The sequence below is a fragment of the Cygnus olor genome, chromosome 3 (assembly GCF_009769625.2).
Source record: "Cygnus olor isolate bCygOlo1 chromosome 3, bCygOlo1.pri.v2, whole genome shotgun sequence".
Classification (NCBI taxonomy): domain Eukaryota; kingdom Metazoa; phylum Chordata; class Aves; order Anseriformes; family Anatidae; genus Cygnus; species Cygnus olor.
Window position 1 is genome coordinate 68,425,895 of NC_049171.1, and position 23,930 is coordinate 68,449,824.

The window sequence follows — 23,930 nt, forward strand, 5'->3', positions numbered from 1 at the left end:
TTCATTACAAAGAGCCATGATCATCCTTCACTCTTAACTGTCTCTTGGTCCACACACACAGGATGTTTTCAGAGGTTGCCACTTAGCTCTTTTTATTATAATCTACAACCCTTCCCTTGTCCCTTCAGCTAAATCATTCACTTGGGTCTATTTTTGCCTCATCTACAGTGACCCTTTCTGGCCAACCCAATACAGCCACAACCACATTATGCAATTCATGAAGTAACACGGGTAGATTTGCTGCTGTTATACTACCCATCTCTCAGACTCTGGCTTTTAAACATACTGAACTAATGTTGACTGTCCTCACCTTGACTTCTCACCACTGATCTTACTTGCGTGCTCACCCCTTGCCCTGCCACCCCTACTCTGAATAATTCATCAGCTTTCCACCAAGCGTAACATCATTCAGCATTTCCACATGTGCGTGCCTGGCCACTGTTCAGAATGATGCGTCTTGTGTAATTCAGAAGACCCCTCCTCCTCTTCCCCAGGAGGAATTATACCTGCCATAATAAATGCAAAGGCATATCACCTAATAGAAGAGCCCACAGGCTTTTCTATTCCTGTTAGTACTTTTCAATTGAGAACTACACAATTGCTAATCTATGTTTCCCACCTGAGTTTAACTTTTCTTTCCTGTTACTTCTTCCACACTTGTTACAGTTATCTCAAAACCAGCCTGCAGAGTCTAAGAGCCGCTAGTATTTTCTACAGCTAACTTCTGAGCACTGCTATAATACAGCAACAATGCAACACTACGGACAGGTGCAAATGCCACATTACCAGAAACATACTTGGACTCGGAGAGGTCGGAATGCTGAATAGGGCACTACCCCCTTGAAAACCATATAAAAACGTACTATAAGTCAAATGCTTTACAAGGCAGATATAAATCTCACAACACTCCCGTTTTTGAAGAATCACCCTATGTTATGCAGATTGTCAGGAAGAGGCAGGCAATCCACCAATAATTATTCATTTGTCTCACTGGAGAGCCTGAGAGAGTGACACAGTGACAACCTGGAGACAGCTAAGGCCTCACGCACCACTGGGAAATTCTAATTTCCCTTTGGTGGGCCTGGACTCCAGCTTGTGTTCAAAGAACACCTTCAAAACACACATACCTCTTAAGCTCTTAACCACTATAAAAGAAGAAATTCATTCAACGGGGAACAATATTTTCCTTCTCAAAGTATTCATAAAAGGGTCTCTTCCTCCTCACAATATTCAGGTAATATTTTAGCAAGACAGTCTTGGCTCTCACCCACCAGTGAATTAGGGCTTTATAATTCCCATAAACTGATTTAAAACCCCTCTGGTTTGTCCCAGGAATCATTTCCCAAAGGGTATAATTTCAGAAGTGGTTCCAGAGACTTGAAGTGCTTTCTTTATGGGGAGAAACAACAAATAGTATTTCTGTAACAGACTATCCTTTCTTCAGAAACATTGGTATGTGAAGGATGTCAGTTCACTGGAAGATTTTGGAAGCTGGTGGGGCTCCAAAGACACCTTCACTGGGAACTTGTCGGTGATTTTAAGCCATTAAAACAAAAGTGCATCTCTGGAAGAGGCTAGTACGTATTTTAAAATCTCACTGTGAATCAAATACAGCTAAATTATTTGCACTGGTGATTTGCTAAATGTCACTTCAGAAAGGTGAAAGAAGGCGAGTTTTACTTCTAAGACCAGCTTGCATTCCTGCATATCACTCGGAAGAGAACAACGGAAACGTGACTGAATGTGAGAAAGTACCAAAGTGCAATGTGTGGGGGTGGGGAGAAACACACATACTACAAAAATGTAGTAATTCTCCACCCAAGCATTGCTAGTGAATGACCTCACTGGTTTCCTACATGTACTCCAGCAGCCTTCCTGCCATCACTGTGTTGAGCCAAGCAATGATGTCAACAGTCCACCTGTGAGAGTGATGTAGCCCTCTTGGTCAGGGTCACAGAGAACTTGGATAAAAGCTGTGCCAGTGTTAATTAAATGCACCTCTTGTTTCACTGCTGATTTCCTCTGATAAGGTTCAGCTCATTTTTCCTGGAAAGACTTCCATGCTGAAAGGGAACCAGAGCCAACTATAATACAAAACAAATACTGCTTAGAGAATATGAAGACAATACACTAAATATTTAGTTAAAAAAAAACAAAGTCTGACAGTTCTAGGAAAAATACAAATCTAATTTACACATGCTAATGACGAGGCTAAACTACAAATGCTAGTTAATGCAGATAGCTTATTTTTCAGCAGTACTTAACTCTTTGTAATGCTCCTCCCAATTCAACTGGAGCAGATCTCTAACAATCTACTTTACCACTGATAAGTTCTGACAGGTTAGAGTGAGAGGAGCTTGTCCAGGAAAAACATGCTTTGAGAACGGAGTTCAACATTTAATTATCATCAGAATTACCATTACAGCTTTAACAGACAAATCGTCCAATAGCATGTGTTGTGCCATCAGAAAGACCTCGGCTGTAAGAAGACTCCAAGCAGCTTAGCTATTAAGGATCCTTTTCTACTAATACAATTATCCAGCAAATAATGAAAGGAAAAAAAAATTTCCCTCTATAAAGAGATCTAACCCACTGTCATGACTGGATGCTTTCACCATATGCTGTCACCAGGATTTCTGTAGTCTTTTCTACTTTGTTGATGTAGACATTTTCAGATAGCTTTATTAGTAAGAGAACTGTCAAAGGAAGACTCAGTTTAGTAACCTTACATGAAAAATATTCCTTCTTGAACAAGCCCTAAGACTTAATTGTTGACAGTAATATACACAAACAAAATCTTGAGCTGGCAAAATAGAATTCTACTTTTGAGAGCACTTTCCTATTACAAGAGTGTGTTTCCTGAAAATCACAAGCATCAATTCTGAAAGGCAACAAGTGGACCTCTTGCCATACTTTTAATTATAGAGAAAGAATTGTATCACAAAGGTGTTAGGAACATATTCGTATTCATTCAGATTTGTAGCAACTGTAACAGTTCCAAGGAATGTTCTGTCCCACATCTTATCATTAGCAGTATTTTCCAAGTAATTAATGATCACTTGCTGTCTACTTAGATTTTTTTCTCTTGGGGATCTTATGTCTCTACAGCACCTTACCCTAAAAACTCTTCTAGAACACACAACACTAAAAATATACTACCTACCCTGCTCCTTGTGTGGGAAAAGATCCATGGCTATACTACCTCTCACTAAAGTCAGGATAACTAACTTGGACATATTTTTTAAAATTTCCTTCAACTGGAAATCATATATTTATATGTACGTATAAAATGTCCTTCATAAGAACCATATTTTTGATTCTAGGTGGCAAACCAAAGACGTGAGGTATGCCTTGAAACTCATTTGGTCTATACTGCTCCTATGGACAGTTCCTATAGATTTATGAGGCTGAACCTCAGCTAGTTTGTGTTGAGGAGGGCAGTGTGACTCATTCAGAAAGCTTAGCCCAAGAACATTTCACTCTGACATCCTACAGAATAGCTCCCTCATGGATTTGAAGCAGTTGCTGCCCATTCTTCATATTTACCCCTCCTCACAACTTTATGACATACAATTTCCAGTTCAAACTTGAATCTAGGCCATGAAGGAGATACTAGAACTTCTGACAAACTGTATTCTGTCACCAGTGATTGAGTCTTACATAATTTAAACACACAGCTGTGCTGGACTTCTCGTGGATTCACATCATGTAGCCACACAGAAGGAAAGCACATCCCCATGTCCAGTGAGTTGAAGTGACACAGTTTCCTGAACTCCAGGAACTCTCCTGGTCAGAAAGTACTTCCTTCCTTGTTTCAAACACTTGATTGTTTCAGAGGGAATTCAAAACAATAGATTAGAAACTTTCAGCCTTTCCTAAGTGTACTGCTACACAAGGAAATCAGGCCGTGCTCTGGGAAGATGAGATAACATTGGGAGAGGACTCTTATCCGGAAATGCAATAGCCTTTGCATCCCTTCTCTAGGACCATCCCATGAATCAGCTACATATAAGTAATAATTCATACTATAGGACGTCAGATGCAGTTCAACTATTGTTTGAAATAAGATGTGCATGGTTAGCAAAGGGCACGAGCAGTAACTTCTCAGATACTTTCATAAGCCATGTCAGGGGACAAAATAGTAGGAGCTTCCTAATCTAAAGTCCATACTTTTAAGGAACAGTTAGAAAAAAATGGATAATTGCCATTTTTAATACCCCATTGCTTGCATCTCTAAAAAGGAGAAAGAAGGTGCTACTAACTTCTGCAGTTACAAACCAATGCCTTTCCCACTATAACTTAGTTTTACAGAACGGGCAGAGAGGCTCCTTATAGCTGGGAATGGATTGGGCTCATCAGATACCACAGAAAAGCATTCTTTTTAATCATACCCTTTCCCCCAGCACAATTCCTTTCATGGAAATACACTATGGAAGAAAGACGTAGCATCTACAATATCATCTTAATTTCCTTTTACAACAATGTCACCCACCTAGTTGATCAAGGAAAGCCAGCTGATGTGATTTTTTTTTTTTTTTGATTTTTTAGCAAAGCTTTCGGTACTGTCTCGCACAGTATCCTTCTGGACAAAACATCCAGCATACAGCTAGACAAATACATAATAAAATAGGCGACCAACTGGTCGGCAGGTTGAGCTCAAAGGGTAAATGGGCTTACACCAGGCTGGCAGCCAGTCACTAATGGGGTTCCGTCGGGCTCCATTTTGGGGCCAGTTCTCTTTAATGTTTTCATAAATGACTTGGATGCAGGACTAGAAGGTATAGTAAGTAAGGTTGCAGATGATACTAGATTAGGAGGAGCTGACGACTCCCTTGAGGGTAGAGAGGTCTTGCAGAGAGATCTTGACAGATCAGAGGGCTGGCAATCACCAACTATGAAATTTAACAAGAGCAAGTGCCAGATTCTGTACCTGGGACAGAACAACCCTGGCTATACATACAGACTGGGGGATGAGAGACTGGAGAGTAGCCCTGTGAAAAGGGATCTGGGGGACTCTGGTCAATGGCAAAATAAACATGAGTTACCAGTGTGCCCTGACAGCCAAAAGGGCCGAATATGTCCTGGGGTGCATCAAGCACGGCATTGCTAGCTGGCTGAGGGAAGCAACTATTCTGTTCTACTCTGCACTGACATGGCCTCACCTCAAGCATGTCCTGGTTTCAGCTAGGACAGAGTTAATTTTCCTCCTAGTAGCTGGTAGGGTGCTATGTTTTGGATTAGGATGAGAAGAGCGCTGATAACATGCTGATGTTTTAATTGTTGTAGAGCAGTGCTTACACCAAGCCAAGGACTTTTCAGCTTCTCGCTCTGTCCTGCTAGCGAGCAGACTAGGGATGCAGCAGGAGCTGGGAGGGGACAGACCCAGGACAGCTGACCCAAACTGGCCAAAGGGGTATTCCATACCATCTGACGTCATGCTGAACAATATATAGGGGTGGCTAGCCGTGGGGGGGGGGGGGGGGGGGGGGCCGGCTGCTCGGGGATAGGCTGGGCATCGGTCAGCGGGTGGTGAGCAATTGCATTGTGCATCACTTATTTCGTACACATTATTAATACTATTATTGTTATTATTATTTTCCTATCTTAATAAACTGTCTATCTCAACTCACAGGCTTCACTTTCCCGTTTCTCTCCCCCATCCCAGAGAGGGAGGGGGGAGGGTGAGCGAACGGCTGTGTGGTGTTTAGCTGCCAGCCGGGCTAAACCACAACAAAGCATTTTGTGCAGTTTCGGGTGCCATAACTAAGAAGTATGTACAACTATTAGAGTATCCAAAGGAGGGATATGAAGATGGTGAAGGGTCTACAGGGCAAGACGTATGAGGAGCAGCTGAGGTCCCTTGGTTTGTTCAGCCCAGAGCAGAGCCAGCTGAGGGGAGGCCTCATGGCGGCCTGCAGCTCCCTCACGAGGGGAGCAGAGGGGCAGGCGCTGAGCTCTGCTTTCTGGGGACAGCGACAGGACCCGAGGGAACGGCATGGGGCTGGGACAGGGGAGGGTCAGGCTGGGTGTTAGGGAAAGGTTCTGCACCCAGAGGGTGGTCGGGCACTGGGACAGGCTCCCCAGGGCAGTGGCCATGGCACCGAGCCTGACAGAGTTCAGGAAGCGTTCAGATAACGCTCTCAGACAGTTTGATTTTTGGGTGGTCTTGTGTATAGCCAGGAGTTGGACTCAATGGTCCTTGTGGGTCCCTTCCAACACAGGATATACCAAGATCAAGTAAATACAGTTATTTAAAGGCTTCAAATTGAATAATCAAAGGAAACAGACATGTAAACATATATATATAGATTTTTTTTTCCAGGATTAGGGTGCCTATGTACCTCAGACTCAAAAACATCAGAAACAGGAACAATGGGAAGAGTCATTGTCTCAGACCCTATAGTCAGAGCTTTTGTATATTATGTTTTCCTAATTCTCTTTTCATATCAACATAGAGCTACACAACATGGGAGGATAAAATTATTATAAAAAATGAGGACTCACCTGGTTCTATACATTTTTAGTGACAAAGGGGAAATGCACTTCCCTATCAAGCTGGATCAGAAGTAGGGGAGTAATGAAGTTGAATGCTCTGCACTCACCATTCCTACCAGAGGGTAGATGAATCCAGCTCCAATACTGGCTCGCACATCACTAATCGGCAAAATGAAACCAGTGGGAACACCCTTCCTCTCAGGCTGATGGGAGAGGGATAGGTGAGTTTTTGCCATGCAGATGGGAAGATCTCCAAATCCCTAACAGAAAATGGAAAGAAAATGAGAGAAAAATGCTTTTAAGATTAGAGAAAACACAGAACACATTTTCACTTTGTAATCAGCATTTCTGTAAATCCTAAAATCTATATAAGCAACAATTAACCTCAGTTCCTTAACATCTAATATTTCAGAAATGGACAGAATACTGTATTTTACACACTACTGTCTTTCAGCTCAGGCCCATACCTCCAAAGAGGCTTGCCTGTAGTCATACACAGCTATTTAAGAGGATTCTCACTCTACAGTTAGGTACAAAAGGTGCCTATACAAGAGTTAGTGTGTGCTATTTTCAGAAAAGGGTGCACAACAAGTACCACACAGAACAAGAAACCTACATTACTCAATACAATTCCAGAAGGGCACATATCTCTAGACAATACTTATTTCTGGGACTTAGTGACCTAGTTATATACCTAGACTGGGATTCATAGCCCCAAACTCTCTAAGAGTACCAACATCTTCTCAAGGGTAAAAACAAATGGCTCATAATGCTCACTTTGTTTTTAAACAGGACAAAAAGTGTAAGATGATGGCAGCCACTTTACTTATGACAGTGCAGCAACTACTCAAAAAGTAGGAAAAAGTCACGAAAGGAAAGGCCATCAGGAGCTTTCCCAACACGTTGTCTCCCAGGTTATCAATTAACCTTTAGTCAGGCACCTTCCACTCTTCTGTTCAATGCCTTAACAAACAGGGATGCAATTCACAAGGCCAGGAGGAGAGGCAGCACTGCAGGGAATTGACTCTATAGCTCAGTGCTGATGACAATCCTTTAATGACATTGTGAAAATATTTCCTAATACTGCTAACACTTAGACTAAAAGTGGATTAGAGAATCACAGTGGGGAAAGATAAAGAAATGGATTATTCTGCTTCAAGTAGACTAAGTAAGCTTCTTTTCCATCTAGAAAATCAAGTTCATTCTCAGTAGATTTACATTATAGAGAAGACGGCTATACTTCTGCTTGTCTGACCAATTTGCTGAAGCATGCTCAGGAATTTTTCCATGACACATCATCCATAGTTTCTATTTTCTGACAGAACGGCTCCAGCCATGTTTACTTGCAGAAGCTGTTACGTTCACAGAAATATATTCACCTCTCCACATGGTTTCAAAACTGTTTTCAAGCTGTAACAAAGCCCACTCCCATATGTTTTAAGAACAGTGACCTATTTCACCTTCTAGCATTTATAATCCCTTGAAAATAACACGAAGGAAAGCAAACAATTTCAAAGTGTTGGGAGCTTTGTTACTAAAACGTGTAACTGTGCACAGGTCTTTTGTGTTGGAAAACTAATTTTTTGAAGGAACAAATGTTCATTCATATGCTCATTCACCAGCAACTACTTTTGCAGATGTGCAGTTGACACATTTAAAGCAGTAACCCTAAATTACCACTCTGCATAGAAAGCGCACAATTTCATCAGCAACCTCAGAATGATTCCAACCATCATTCATATCTTACATAGATATGTATGAAAGTTATAGGAAGATAACTTTCAAGGTGAAAACCACTCTGTTCAATCTAATCTAATCTAATCCATAGCAATCCATACTGACCTCCACAGTTCAACATCACGGGTAAGCTCATGCCTTTTAGCAAGGCTAGTCTAAACACTCCAATTTGAGAATCTTTTTACCACCTCAGGTCTCCTGAGACTCTCATCTAACAGGTAACTGACCTCTTAATTCACTGGTGTTCTTACCTGCCGGGTGTAACGATCAATTTGTGACTGTGCAGCAGGAGACAATTCTATATCTTGAGCTCCATACACTTTCTGAGCAATGATCCTTATTTTTTCAACAATAGGAAGCTGCAGAGACAGAGAAACAATACAAGTGTGAACACAAGCCAAGAGAAACTAGAATCTTATTTGTTGAGTGAGAAATCTGAATCTCTCATTTAGATTCATCCTTCTTAAACAGGCTTGCTAACAAGCAAAGGGCACTCATGATGGATATGATGCTCAGCTACAGGTACATGAATTAGAATCATGATGTCAGCTACTCCATTGTGTTGGATCTGCACTATTTGTGCATTACAGAGTTGGCAGCATGAAGTCACTAAACTCAGCTCCAAATGCTATGAGTATCCACATCACATTATTAAACTCAAATTGAATGTGTGTCTTGCCCTTACAGCTTCCAATTGAAGGCAGATTCAGACTTTCATATTTAGGCCATTGGAAATCCTTTCACAGATTTTCAGCATACAGTTTTTTTGTGGAGAGGTCAGGCGTTTACTTTTTGTGCCATCATTTCTTTAGGGTAAATTCTCATTCCTTTTGTTTTGCACGGCCTTGAAGACAACAATTATGACCCCTATAGCCTATTCTAAACCAACCAACCTCTTCCGCTTCTTTCAGTGTGAACAGGATGATGAGGGATGGACTGCACTAGTTCAGCTACTTCAGTGCTGAGCCAGAGATGGCCAGAGATGCATGCGATACCCCAGGGGACACCTCACCTGTAATTTGTACTCGAGCATATTTAAGTCACAACACACGCAGAAGAAATGCTGAACAAAGAGACATTGCTTGGGAACAAAGACTTGGTAATCTCAAGCAAGTAATACACAAAAGGCACCAAAACACAAAAATGAAGTATTTAGTTTTATTCCAACAAGGGCAAGTAGTTGGCATGTGAATAACAGACTACCCAGCGCATTTATAGGAAGTTCCACAGTTAATCATATTTTTGCAATGCCTATCTGGAAGTAGTGCCTTTTTTTTTTTCCTGCAAAAATGCATCAGTTGAAGGGCCTGGGTCAGGCTGACCTTTTTTGTAGTTATGATTAAATTTTAGAAAAATGAAATTTTAAAGTAGTCTGCCTTTACATTAATGAAGAACTCCAGTAACAGAGACATCACAAGACAAGAAGCTTGCCAGGCTTTCAAACAGCTTAAATATAATACAGCTAAAAGCTAGTAAGTCTCAAATAGAATCCCTCCCCTACATAAGAAATTTCAGAGAAGGGTTTAAAGATGTACCACAAGACACCTTCTGAACACGCTGACTATATGATTATTGCACCTTAATTGGGTGGAATGATGTCATGTTCCTGACTTCAGGCTTTTTAAATGAATCCAAGCAGGGCAATAAAATCTAATGAGGATTAGAGTTAACACACTGCGAATATCCTGGATATAATTCCTGGCAGCATTAACCTGAGTAGAATACCTCAGTGACATGGGTAGCCATCAAAAGACGAAAATTCCTCCAGGTTGATTATAAAGTACATTCATGCCCACTGCAGTCTAGAGTGCAGTGGAAGAAATGCAAAACACATTTGTTAAGCTTGCCCTTTGGGTGCTGTTTGCTGGCAGTGAAGAACTAACAGAAACGGCAAAAGCAAAGGCAAGAGGAATTCCCCTACTCATTATCGGTAGGCCAACATCAAAGCTAACAGCTTTCTGCTTAAATCTCAGTAAATGCATTGAGATGGAGATGCTCATTTAGATTCAATTTGCATTTGCCTCAAAATACTTCAAACTAATTTGACAGCAGCATAATTACTATGTCCTCAGCCTCCTTCCAGCAACTATAACCGTAGTTTCCAAACAGACTGCAGCAGGGTTCTGGCTAGCATCACCACAGACTGCTTTAACAAAGGCAGGGGCACCCTGTCTCCCAGGATGTGCTACGCTTCTTGCATGACTGAACCTGAGCTGGACAGTGGGACTGTATCCTACAGATTTATTTTTATTTATTTTTTTAAAAACATCATCATCATTTTGGAAAATTTTCAAGCCAGTAACCACACCTCAATTTTTTCAAATTTAACCTCAAAAGAATCACCAGTTGGAAAGCAGATGCAAGAGTGTGACTGGCAAACAAAACTGTTTTTCTGAGACCACCACATGCATATGTCAAGTGGGTGAGGCAAGCACATGATGTTATAGATGAGTTTGTGTCTATTTAACCTCACAACGCATGTAGATGAGACTTGGCTGAGCACAACCCAGACAGAAATCAGCAGGGAGGCACATATTAACACAGCCCATGTATGTGCACACTGTCGGAATATGCTTCCTTCCTGAAGTTTCAGAAGTAAGCAGAAGAGTCCATTACACTGTGCTAAGGATCCACCTGCGTCTTAGTATTTAGTGGGATCTTCAAGTGATCATCTGTTTAGAATCATAGTGTAAGAGCATTTTGAACTAAAATGTTTCCTGTGTGTCAGTTAGCAAGCAATATTGCTGGAAAATTCAATTTAAATTTAACTTATAGAAGTATTCTCCAAAAAAAAAAAAAAGCCACGTACTAGATTATATGAGAAATACAAATTCATTTCAGGTGAAAATAGCATAATGGTACTTATTAGAAAAGAAGTCCTTGCAATTCAAGAGGGTTTTTACGCATTTGACAAAGTAAAACTCTGGATGTTTACAGGACACTTGTAGGAACAATTCTACGTTGTTCTTGTCTGGTCTTTATGGGGAAGTTTAGCTTTAAGTTTTCAACAAATCTGTTGATTAATCTGCACTTTACTGTGGAAATACTTTCACTGATGGGAACAAGGATCCACCATATGTAGCAATGCTTCACAGTGCTAACTCATATGGAAAAGAGTTTAGCTGAATTCAAAGGGGCTGAAAAATAATTTAGTACCTAAATAATTAAGATATTTTAAGCAGGATTTCTCCTCCAGCTGATACCGAGCTTCTAAAAAATCTTGTGAGCTACCTAGTCATACCTTAAACACCTTGGTCAAATATCTGCCTGCAGAAGCCACATCTCTCAGGCATTTAGAAAAAATAAGTTTTTCTGTATCTGTCACGTATTTCATCCAAGAATTTCCTACAATAGCCCAGGGCATTCCTGAACTGGTTGTTCATTCACGCTGTGGAGTTCCCTTCCTTGGAGATCTCCAAAAGCCATCTGGACATGATCCTGGACAGCCTGCTCCAGCAGGGAGGTTGGACCAGATGACTGCCAGAGGTCCCTTCCATCCCCAGCCAGTCTGTGATTCCTACTCTCAAAGGACAATGCATCACCTTCAGCAACACTGATGCAACTGTTTGCAAGTCCTCATTAAAACCTTCTCAATGAAAGAAGAACAAAAAGTCCTGCCTGGATGGTGTGTGTCAAACTGCACCTTTACAAACACTGACTTAGCTCCACAGCACCTCTGCTAACTGACCTGCTACGGTGACAATGATATTTATAAAATGTGCAGACAACTCGTGTCAAAAGTATGTAAGATTTAGGATCGGCAATAAAAGCTGTTCCTGTTTCATTTCCTTTAAGGAAGGTTATGAATGTTATGCAACTAAGCACACTTAAGTAGAGGACAGGTGACAGCTACACAACAAACAACACGAATTTAGACAAAAACTGACTTTTATGGAACGCAACCATGTATTAGTACTAATGCTGATGGAACTGTGGCTTCTTCAGAGAATTCTTTTCAAATTCAGTTTTAACTTATCAAGAAAAAGGTGGCATGAAATGCCCAAGGTAAACGTATACTGAATGTAAGAAGGTGCTACAGGGCCACACTGTACGAATATCTGCTGACAGCTAAGTAGCTTTGGTGTTGCTCTGAGAAACAGCTGATCATCCCAGCCCTACTAGAGGCAATATACATTTCTGAAATCTCGCACATGCAGAGCTACCAAAGCCATATGCTCCTTCTGAGGCAAGCACAAACACACATGCTTGTTGAGGCTGCCAAGCACCCACACCATAAACAGGATTAACTCCTTGGCTAAAGCCTAACAAGCGCTACAGCAAAGGCGCACAAACTGCTTTCACAAGAACAGTATCTGTGTAAGCAGTACATTTCAATATTTGATAGAGAACAATCAAACCAAGAAAGCAGCAGTAATAAAGAGGAGAGCCTGTCATTCTCAAGACTGAGCTGACTATCCAAGATGAAATCACACCATTGTCGTCATTCAGCCATACTGCTGCTTCCAGGCCGCCTCCCTTGCAAGACGTGATGTTAGTACAAATTAATGCTGTCTATACACAGTCTTCAATCTTCCAAAACTATCATCAACATACTTTTTACTACAAGGTAATATACTACAGCTTTAATTTATGCTAGCTTTTTCTAACATTGCTTTCACTCTTTCTCTCTTCCTTCAGTCAGGACAGCAACCTGAAGATTATCATTTTTCCAAGTGGAGCTTGACAAGGATTTCCAAGGACAGCAGACCAACTTACATGGCCCCTCCTTGCTCCTCCCTCACTCTGCTGCTTACACTCACTGTTGTGGCAGTGCAACTGAGAGGGCAGCACCACTGTTTGTGCAGCTGCACATACCAGAGAAAGCGATCCAGGCTAAAACATAACACAGGAAAAAAAAAAATCGCTATCTTAACCCAAATCAGTTTGCAGATCCAGTTTACTATAAGGACAAATAGTGACAGATATGGTTTAAACCTCATCACTGCAGAAAGAAACACTCAAAGTGTTGGAAACCGATCACTGAAACATACCAGCACAGAGAGTGCACAGGGGCAGGGATGCTCTGCTAGGGATGGGATTCTTGACATTGGTCTTGTTGTCAAAAGTCGGTACTAAGTGAAATGAGACATTCACATTACCAGGGACCTGGCTAGGGACTGTGCTTGGGATTCCCATCTTTTGCACCCATGTCTGGGCACCTGACTTTATGACTATAAGCTCTTTGGTTACTGAAGAAAGGAGTTTGTCATCTTAACCGCCCAGAGCCAATCTCAGAGATTGCTAAAAACAACTCCTGGTCCTTCCTTCCCTCCTTCTGCTATTAAATATTCCTCCTGACTCTTCCCAACCAAAACTGGATCCAACAGAAAACATCCCTGAAAAGCCAGAACCAACAGCTTTAAGTTTGTAGTCAGTCTTCATTCTGTGAAGTCTCAACAAACGGCACAGCTACTACGAGAAGCACTGGTGTTATCTAGCTTAAATTGAATACCTGAATTCAGTCAGTGTACCTCTGTCTGAAAGGATCTCTTCCCAGTTATGACAAACATTAAATTTAAACTAATTTATTCCCTCAGAAAACTTAAGATTTGCTGAAAAACATGCATTTAACCAGAGAATATAGAAAAGCCACTCACTGCACCATCACTTGCATCACACATTGGATACTTCAAGTTCTTTAAACATTCGCTTCAGTCCCACTGCCTATGAACTAGTGGCAGTATTATTTACGTGATCACCAACCTCTGGATTTGTGTCATAACAGAAATTCTTAAAATAGTTTAAAATTCAAGGCAGTGGCACTTTAAAAAAAATAAAAAATTATGCATTCTCTGAAAGCGATAATAAAGAACTAGTGCTTTCACTTAGCACTGGTTGACTAAGTGGAACAGTACGCAGACATCACTCATTCCTCTCCTTGGGAACATGGCCAAATGAAAACATATGATGGGAGTATGGCTGAAGGTGCTGTGTGGGGTGACAGAGTGCAGTGCTAAAACAATAGCTGACTCTGCACATTCAAACTCCTACTTCTAGCTTTTCCCTTGGATAAAATAAAAACACATTTATTAAAGTATCTGTATATTCTGGTTCCAGAAGATCTGTGGCTGACAGAAGGATTCCCAAGTCTCTAGCACTCTTCTTCCTTTGTTGGCACAGGAGGAGATTTTGTTTTTTAATTTGCGGAAAAGCATATTCAGTCAAGTTAAACAGTTTGTGAATCAACACCTAAGCCTGTGGCCTTAGAGATTTATATTCCATTTCCCCAGCTTTGAAATCCCAGCTGTGCTGGGAAGAATACTGATTCATGAGAAGAATAGAAAAATAATAAAAACAGACATAAAAGTGCAGTGCTGTCACGGGCCTACACACACCAAAAAGAGATGGAGTGGAACAAAGATAGCTTCCAACCCCAGAACATCCCATTCAGTGAAAAAAAAAGTGTCCAGACTCCACCAAAATCCCTTTGATGGGAGTGGGAGAAGAGGCTGGTACAGCCCTGTGGGATTCCTCTTTAATGTGGCTTTGTTGCTAAGCACTCACTAGCAGTGGGGTGGGGGAAGTAGTTTAAAGACTGGTGCATCCTGGAGGTAAGCACAGCTGGCATTTCAAGATGGGAGATGATGATCATTGCCTGTTAGGAAAAGTTTCTGTAAGGAGCACATATAATTTTATTTTTATTTATTTATGCTACTCCAGTAGTGCTTAAGGACATTCCATTGAGTGTCTATACCTTGCTGAACTGTGCCTTATGAAGGACTTAAAAACAGAAGTTATTTGCCTCCAAGGCAGAGAACAGAGGTATATTGGGACGATGAGGCAGAAGACACGTGATGGATGGTTTCCACAGCTTAGGTTATCAGTGGAGGGCGAAGAAAATCTCCCCACTGCCAAATTACATTGGAATTAAAAAGGTGACCAGTTTACAAATGAAGAGAAACATCATCTGCCTTGGGTCTTTTTCCTGGAGCTCAGTGTCCTCAAAGGCAGGACCTATGAGCCCCTTTTGACTAGCCTCCTCTTCAGGCCACTGTCCTTCCCTTGGCTGTATGCACACCCTGGTTCATTGTTTTTGGAGACTGCTGGCAGTGGATGGAACCGAAGCTAATGCACACAGAACTGCTGCTAGCAGTTTCCTCTGTTTTGGTGCTACCCTTAGCTTCCGATGACCCATCTCTAACAGCTGAAGCTACAACTGGAAGAAATGAGTGCACACCATACTGCCACAGCACAACAGAGGCAGGGGCAGCCAAAACAGGAGGCTGAGATGCTCAAGATTTGCCCTAGTTATTACTATGCTCCCAGCAGGGGAAGGAAAATACTGGTGCTGAAGCTGTTAACTGCTTGAATACCTCCCCAGAAGTGCTGCTTAGCCTCATATTCCCCATGGATGGCTTCAGGTTGACCAAGCTCTCCTTTGTTCTGAAGACTGGACAGGCTATTCAATGCACTCAGCCAAAGTATTTGTGTAATCAACTTCCACAGTACAACCTGGAATTATTTTCACTTGTCATGATATTACTTAAAGGCAAAGCACTAGCAAAAATAGATGTCATCTGACAAACCTGGAAGTCTGGAACAACCCCTTCTCCTCCCTCCCCTTCATTACCTTCACGCTCTTCAATGTAGTTTTCCAACACAGCATAAATCAGTGACTTGAGGTACTTCAATCATATTTTGCCATGTTGTTTTAAAGGGACAATGCTAACTCACTGACTGGCCCTATTTGCTGATCCTGCCTCATGCCATTTGCCTGTCCTTCTCCTCTCTTATCTCCTGGAGCGTTCACCCACCACGTTCCCAGTGCCTTGTAGGAAGGGGCAATGCATCTCAAAAACCCAGTGCCTGCCTTCATTCAGACCTATGGTTAATACCCCCTGGTTGAGGAGAGCTGCTGCAGTCATCAAAGAGTTCAACAAAGGAGGAAACAGAAGAGACCCCAAGCATTCCCCTCCCAAAAGCAGAGAAGTCTCACTTCTGTGAAGGACGGAAGGTTCCCCACCAGGCATGCACCAGTGGGGAATATAGCTTACCTCCCCCACCACACCAAGAACAAGCACTAAAGCTAGAGAAATTTGGGAATGGGATGCGTATGTTTCCATCCTCTCCTATCCTCCCCATAGTTATCTTAAACTCACTTCTAATGGGTCAGTCAACTTTGAGTAATAGCTTTCTGCTGCAGCTTAAAGACCCATACTTCAAGAAAAGTGAACCCAGAAAGGAAGTCAACAGTGATAAGAGTTGATATTTTGATATTTTCCATATGTAGCAAGAATATATATATATGTTTTAAAAAAGCACGAATTATTTCACAGAGTTCAGGAGGCCTTTAAAACAAACCCATCCTCCAAACGCTAAAGAGAAACAGTTGGCAAGAAACTGATTCAACAATAAAATAAGAGGGGTTAGTTTGCACTGGAGGCAAAAATTCATATTAAAACCACACATTGCTACACTACTTACTACAACTACTACTAATAATTGTTTAAACTATATTATAAACTCTGAAGCCTATTATATAAAAATCTCATCCTTGGTCATGAACAACCCCTCCCCCTCCCCCCCAGTTCCTAATACAGTATGCTATGAAATGCTTGCAGTATCTGTTTACATCCTATTCTTATACTTTTATAGTGACAACAGAGCAGGGGTTACTTGTCAGAGGCTGCTTTTTGACACCATTACATATATATGCTCCCCAAATAATACATGCAGTATTCTTTTGAGTACCCTCAAAGTATGCTTGAAATTTATTCTGTTCTCATTTCAGCTCCTGAAAAATATTTGTTCATCTAATACCAAATGTCAAACGAACCCTTACTATAATCAAAGAGTATTAAAAATGTACAAACATCAACTAGTAGGATAAAAACAAAAGCTTGCCTGCTTAGAGAAATAAAGAAAATGTGAAAAGTAATCTAAAAGTGGGACAGCACTGTGTCATGTAGAGACATCTCAGGAAGTTTAAAACAGACCAACTGAGATGCTTCAGGGAATATAAGCAGACAAGCACAGTCCTCTAATTAGTCTAGCTCGCTGTGATACTCAACAGGACCACTTAGTTGAGCCTGAGTCCTGAACCCATACGACTGTGTTGTGTCCACTGTCCAGAATCGCTCATTCAGCACATGCTTGGATGTTACTTGACAACATGGTACAAATGTATAAACATATCTCAGGATTCATAAAAAAGTGAAAAGTCTGATCCTCAGCTTTTTACTTGTATTTGACAGAGGGAAAAAAAAACACCTTTCTCGTTCTTCTCACATGATATACATTTGTAAACACCTTTCAGCCTTTGTTTTCAGATACATTTGGAAATTACAAAAAGCACTGCAAATAGATATATGTCATTTGGAACAAATCCAAAGAGCAGTCAGTTGTCCTGGGCTACCCTGTAATTAGAAGACACACTGACTATCAGTAATATAGCTTGCTGCAACCTTTGGTCTGACTAGTAGAAAGAGTTCTAAAACAGTTTCACACGTAAGGGAGTTGGAATTTTGTTTCTGAATACTGAGGGTAATGTTTTCTTCAAAACATCAAAATGTTGAATGAATCTATTGCAGCTTCTACTTTTTCCTACAGTGGTCTGTGCTGCTGGAAGTTGTTCTAATTATAGACAGTTTTGGAAGTAAATTCTGATGAATTTTTCCAGACTGAAGAAACTGAGACGTGTAGACATCAAAGGACTGAATGGAGATGTGGATTAAATGGAGATGTGGATTAAAGGGAAGAGTGGAGGAGTCTCCAAAGACAGAGATACGAATGAAGGGGCAGAATGAAGGGAAAGAGAAAAACCCGCAAACCCCAAACTTGAGGCAACTGAGACTTGAAAGTATTCAAGCAACTTGATAAATCTTTTTTCAGCAGTTCCAGCAGTTGCTATAAAGACAAGGGACAAAACTACATCCTTGCACTTAGACCCCCCTTTTAGGCATAATGACGGGAGAAACCATGTGTCTGAATCCCATCTCTCTTTTGTTTCTTGACTTTTCTTTCATGGATACCCCCCTTTGAACACTAGAATTCAGCCCCCAAAACTGCTGCATCAAAAAACCCTATTACAACCATAATTAACATCTGGTTTTCCTTCATGTTTCTATGAGCATAGTGAGTAAATGACCTACCATACCTTACAAATGACAGAACTTGTATTTCACTCCCCTGCCTCCAAGTTGCTTCAATCCCCATCCTTTGCCCAGTAAGAATGAAACAGAAGCCCGAAATTGATATTTTAGTATTTTTGTTGGCCTGAATTTATTTTTTCCCCATTACTTTAAGATTTTTATATGTTTTTATAAAATCCCTTCAACATAGTTTTGAGGCTTATACTATTTGTTTTAAGTTACAGGATATTAAGCTGATGTAAAGGTGTGATTCATTCCCTCTGTGCTACAATCACACTGCTTACGCAATACAGCACAAGAAGATATGCTTGGGAAGGACATTAAAGTAGAAATCAATCTCATTTTATTCTTTCAGAGAGGCAGTGACCAGCCTTACCAATTCTTTCTACTCGTTCATACCACAAGATTCTTAGTTATATAGAATATAGTAACTTCAGAGCTTAAATATGGGATTCATCAAATGCTTGTGTGCTATCTCTGTAACACAAACGTTCCCTGGGGAAAACTACTACATGTGTTTCTGAAATAAACTTTTTTTTTCCATTTTATTATGCAAAAAGCATAAAATGATATCTTTACTTTCCAGAGCATCTCAATTCGAGACAAACTGAGAAAGGAATATTCATTGTTTGGCTGTAAAAATGTTCCACGGACAAAAAGGCTGGAACAGATGCCATAGCACTTACATTCCCAAGGTACTGCCATCAATTATGTGAAGGCAGTATTTAACACTAACAGGAGCTGGCTGGATTACTGACATTTGGGAAAACAGTGTGGGAGGTGAAAAGAAGAAATAAAATGGGTGCAATTGATACAAGGTACGTATCAGGGAGGAGATAGACTGAAAGAAAACAAGTAGGACACATCTACCTCAGGCTGAACTTTTTTCTGGCAAGAAGAATCAAAATAGGAACTTTCAGCCATTTAAAAGAATGAAGCTAAGGTTCTGCTGTTCAGAAATAGCACTCAAACTTTTTTTCTAAAAGAAACTTAAGCAGCACTGTCAAGTTGGGAACAAGATCTGAAATTTGACAAGGGCTGCGTTGGTGCCAGAGAAGTCTATTTTGCTGCCCAAATTTTAACCCACCCACATTCGGATAGTCGGGAAGGTCCCAAGAAATTGTGTATGCAATTTCCCTGGCAGTATGTCCCTCCAAATGTTCTGCCTGTACGTATGGTGGTACTCCAGCTCAGTGCTTTCAGGGGCCACACAGCCCTTCTTTGCAAGCTGCTCCTCCTGACAGGCTCACCTTGCCATGATGTTACCTTGCTGACGACTGCAATAACAAAGCTTCTAAGACACGGAAAAAGAGTCACCATCTCCAGCAGAGATAGGATTGAAACTTGGACCAAACTATCCTTTGTTAGGTTATCTAACAGCTAAGCATATTAAACACAAAGCCCGACCAAGGATCAGAGAAACAATGATAGGTGGAGGAACCCTAATGATGTAATCAGTGAAAAAACCTAATCAGTCGTAATTACAACACACTGAATCGGTTGTTTCCTAAGACCATCCAAGCAGTAGGATGAGACCATTGTCCCTGGTGAGAAATCCACCAAGATGAGTCAACAGGAAGACACTTTCCTCAGAAAACTTTACAAACTGAAGAGGTGACAAGTACAGAACTCATTATGGGATGCAGCAAGAGCTGTATTTTGGGACCACGTAAAACTTTTTTTTTTTAAACAAACGGGAGATTTTTGATGGGAAAGGAAATAATCAAGGCCAATTGGAGAAGAACAGCTGTAGAAAAAGGATAGAGGGAATAAAGTGCTGGTTGAACGTAAGGGTGGCTGATCAGCAGCTCTTGTCTGACTGAGCCCTGTGCTTGACCAGCACAGTCGGTCCCCTACCCTGTGTAAATCTGATTTCTGACTCCCTTCTGCGTGGCCGTGCTCTGCACATGCAGGTGTGAACATCGCGGGCAGGAGCAGAGGTCTGCGTGCCAGCAGCTGGGTGAGCCACGGCCTCAGGGTTCCTGGGTGCTGCTGCCAGTGGCTGGAGCAGGGCAGGGGGCCAGGGGCTGCTGCTAGACAGGCTGAGGGCCCAAGGCCCACAGCGGGAGTGACCCATGCACTGTGGGGCCACATTGCAGTAGCAGATTCAAACCCTGATCAGTGGGAGAGGAGCAGCAGGATCAGGCCACCCACGCTGTGGGCATGCAGGTGGGTGCTGGTAAAGACAGCACTTTCTCTCTGTGTTAACTTCCGTGCCTGGACAGATGTGCAGTGCACCCAAGCTATCTCTAACACCTTTCTCTTGTAGGGAGTGAATGTTTCAGAGAGCCACAAATCGGTGCAATACCTATGACTGTGAGACAGTAACTGTATTTCATTTTACATGATTGTCAGGAAAAGCTTCATGACTTGTATCTTTGTGAAGTCTCCTACAACAGTTTGTAGATGTTTCACCTACAGATATATTTTTATGCTAAACATGACCTTATCAAAAATATTCAATGCACTAATAAGCACTACCAGTAAGTATCCTGCACTACTGATTAGACAAGCAACAAAGATTGCTTGCTCTCTCCAGGTTTTATGATTTTAAGTCAAGCCCCTTTCCAAGTATGCTAGATAGCTTTGTTGCAACATTCTTCTCATTTTAAATCCAAAACTGATGTAGCAAGCATTCATAAAAGAAAAAAAAAAATCTTACCTCCAAGCTGTAGAGATATTTGAAACTGTTTTTCTGATTGGCTGCCTTTTGCACAGCTTGAGCTAGTTTTACTGCTCCTCTACCACCATCCGACCAGTGATTGCAGGGTACAGCATCAAAAGCTCCAGACTGCTTTGCAATCTCACACACCAGATCAACCTCAGCAGGAGAGTCAGTTCTGCCAACCAAACAATTCTGGTTTGTTTAATTAGTTCTATTTTATAATCTTATACATTTAGCCTTACTCTACATCAGTAGTTTTTATATAAAAGTTGACATATGCGTAGCACATTTATATGCAGCATGTATACTTGCATTTCAAGGACACTTTTAATAATTATTATAACTAATTAACATGGACATTAATATTTCCATAACGTTATATACTTTTTGTAGCTTTAAAACCTTAAGAACAAGCTAAGGATTTAAAGGATATTCATAATGGAGAAAAAAATTAAAAGTTCTTCAATACTTTCTTTTCTTCATGCCCAAACTGTTTAATTTATAAATCAAGAAGTCTGAAATTTGATCTGTGAATTTACTCATAAAAGTAACAAACGAACAGACTTACTTGAAGACATTTAGAGCAACCACAACAGGAACTCCAAAGAGCTGAGTAATTTGAATCTGTTTCTGTAGATTACAGCAGCCATCAGCTACCAGCTGGAGGTTCTACACAATTAAATAAAAATTAATGGAAATGGTCAGATACATCAAGCCTGCTCCTGCCAAATGGAATGTTTTAATGGGATTTTCCATAAATTAAACTGAACATAAACAGTGCTGATCATGACAGTTGCGGGCAAGTAAAATGTTTCTAGACAAAACATTTTGGTAGTTATTAATTCTTACTTAAATTAATAAGCAGACATATTTAAGTGATTACGCAGTGTCCAAAATTTGTACATGAATGCATTGCTCTTTTCCAGGACATGAGAAGACAGTGCAGCTGATGACTGGCTGCCAGTCAATACAAAGGATACCAAAAAGAGTCTGTGGGCAGGTTCACACAAAACACTGGCAGCCTTGTTGCCTGTTCCCCTTTCCCTCCTACTCTGATCAGTGGCTTCCTTGAAGGAGACACCTTCAGATAGTAATACAACAGACATGTTGCCCCAAGACTGGGGTGGATGGCAGATCATTTTTCTCCTTAGCTACTCTGGTCACCTTGTGCTCATGTCCTCTCGTTCTCAGAGGACAAATCAATCTATGGGCAGAGGAGACACCTTAAACCTCTTTCATATTCAAATGCAGGAAGAATGGACTTGGATCACAGTCCTTCATGCAATGCCACAGAAACACATCAATAATGGAAATCCTGCTAAGGTACTCTCACATCACACTGACTTCAGAAGTATTAGACCCACAGAGATGTAGTTTATAAGACTTACACATGTGGGAGACTTCAAAATATAGAGGGTATCACACAACACATCCACTCACTACTTAAGTCAGATATGTACACCTATATATTCATCATTAAACACACAGTTTGGAAAATTTACTACCTCTGAGTTTCTGAAGTGTGCTATTTAATTGATGACATTAGATACATATTATAATCTAGGCATGTGTCCCAGATAAAAGCACATTACTAGATTTCCTTATTTACTCTATTACCTCAGACTTTGTAGGGCTTGTCGTAATTGCAATAACACATATCCTTAGCCTGATATAATCAAAAGACTTAAAAGTGGCTGTTTGAATTTGTATTCAACCTAAAGGTGATCTGATTGTAAAACTATCAAAATACCAGAGGACAGCAAAGAGACAAAGAAAACAAACTTGAAGAATCTACTTTTGTTTGAAGAATGACATCCAATTCCAGATTAAGCCTGCTGTTTAATGAACAGGTTAAGCTGTCATGAATTGCAGGGAGTGTCTTTGACCCCTGCACCACTCTGCCCTTGTGCTGCCATGAATGCCAGAAATGCTTGAGAGGCTATATGACGGACTTGAATGAAGAGCTGATCAGTCTGAAAACTTACTGATACTCGAAAATTTACTGGAAAGTTATTTTTCAGCTGATTCAGTTCCTCAGTACAATCTACCATGCAGTGACACACATAGCACACACAGGAGGGATAACCACCAAGTGGTTTTTTAAAAAAAAACTCCTCCTAAAGTTTTGTAATAGCTCCTCTTACCTCTTCTGTGTATTCCTTCTTCAGGGGTGCACCAGCAGTTACCTGGAATAATAATCAAAGTCATCACAGATTTAACACTTGTCAGGATCCTAAGTAGTCAGAAGTGCACTTTTGCTTGTTTTCTATACTGCCTGGCAGTACAAATATGGCACAAAAAAATCATAGGGTGATTGCAGCCTCTATTTTATTGCAAGTTACACCGATGCAAGGAGAGTAGCAACACTTCCCACTGTATCTGAGCAGCAAGACACAGTAGTTACTCAGCAACTTGTAAAAACATTTATTAGAGAATGTAATTGGACCCTGTTCTACATGTTTAACGATGCACCAGCAGTGCAAAGACAGTGGAAAGCAACCTCCAACAGTTGGCTGAAGGAACAGCTCTGACAGATAAACAGAAGACAAACAATCTTTGGGTGCTCTGTAATTATTGCCCATGGCAAGCAATTTCATGCAAGTAACTTCCTTTGCTGGAAAGAAAAAAGGTATGGCAGAGTATGACTGGGGTACTCTACTGAGCCTCCCATGACCAAATATATCAATCTCAGGTACTGGACTTGGTGACTTTTCTCCTAGGCATTGGTCTTGGTTCATTTTATAGCTAGATCCCAGTAAAAGTATCTGGCATTCAGTGTGGCTCTGTCATGTATTACACGACCAAATGAAAGCTCTATACTTGCTAAAGACACAACTCAGACAGAAATAGAGACTGCTATGAGGATGTATTCAAGTGGTATATTTGCTAGATTGAATGATAAAGTGCATGACAGGATACCAGCCTGACATGCAAGAAAGAAT

The 23,930-nt window shown here is 40.9% G+C and overlaps 1 protein-coding gene across 3 annotated transcripts in view; it reads right to left on the reverse strand.

Moving 5' to 3' along the window:
• Positions 1–23,930, reverse strand: part of MTHFD1L (methylenetetrahydrofolate dehydrogenase (NADP+ dependent) 1 like) — a 149,209-nt gene that overhangs the window by 40,617 nt on the left and 84,662 nt on the right. For all 3 annotated transcript variants that reach the window (XM_040550572.1, XM_040550573.1, XM_040550574.1), the window contains 5 exons: positions 23,133–23,174; positions 21,557–21,657; positions 20,986–21,163; positions 8,484–8,591; positions 6,603–6,755 (listed from right to left, as the gene is read on the reverse strand). In XM_040550572.1, coding sequence (XP_040406506.1) covers positions 6,603–6,755; positions 8,484–8,591; positions 20,986–21,163; positions 21,557–21,657; positions 23,133–23,174 — 582 coding nt within the window. The remainder of the gene's footprint in view (positions 1–6,602; positions 6,756–8,483; positions 8,592–20,985; positions 21,164–21,556; positions 21,658–23,132; positions 23,175–23,930) is intronic.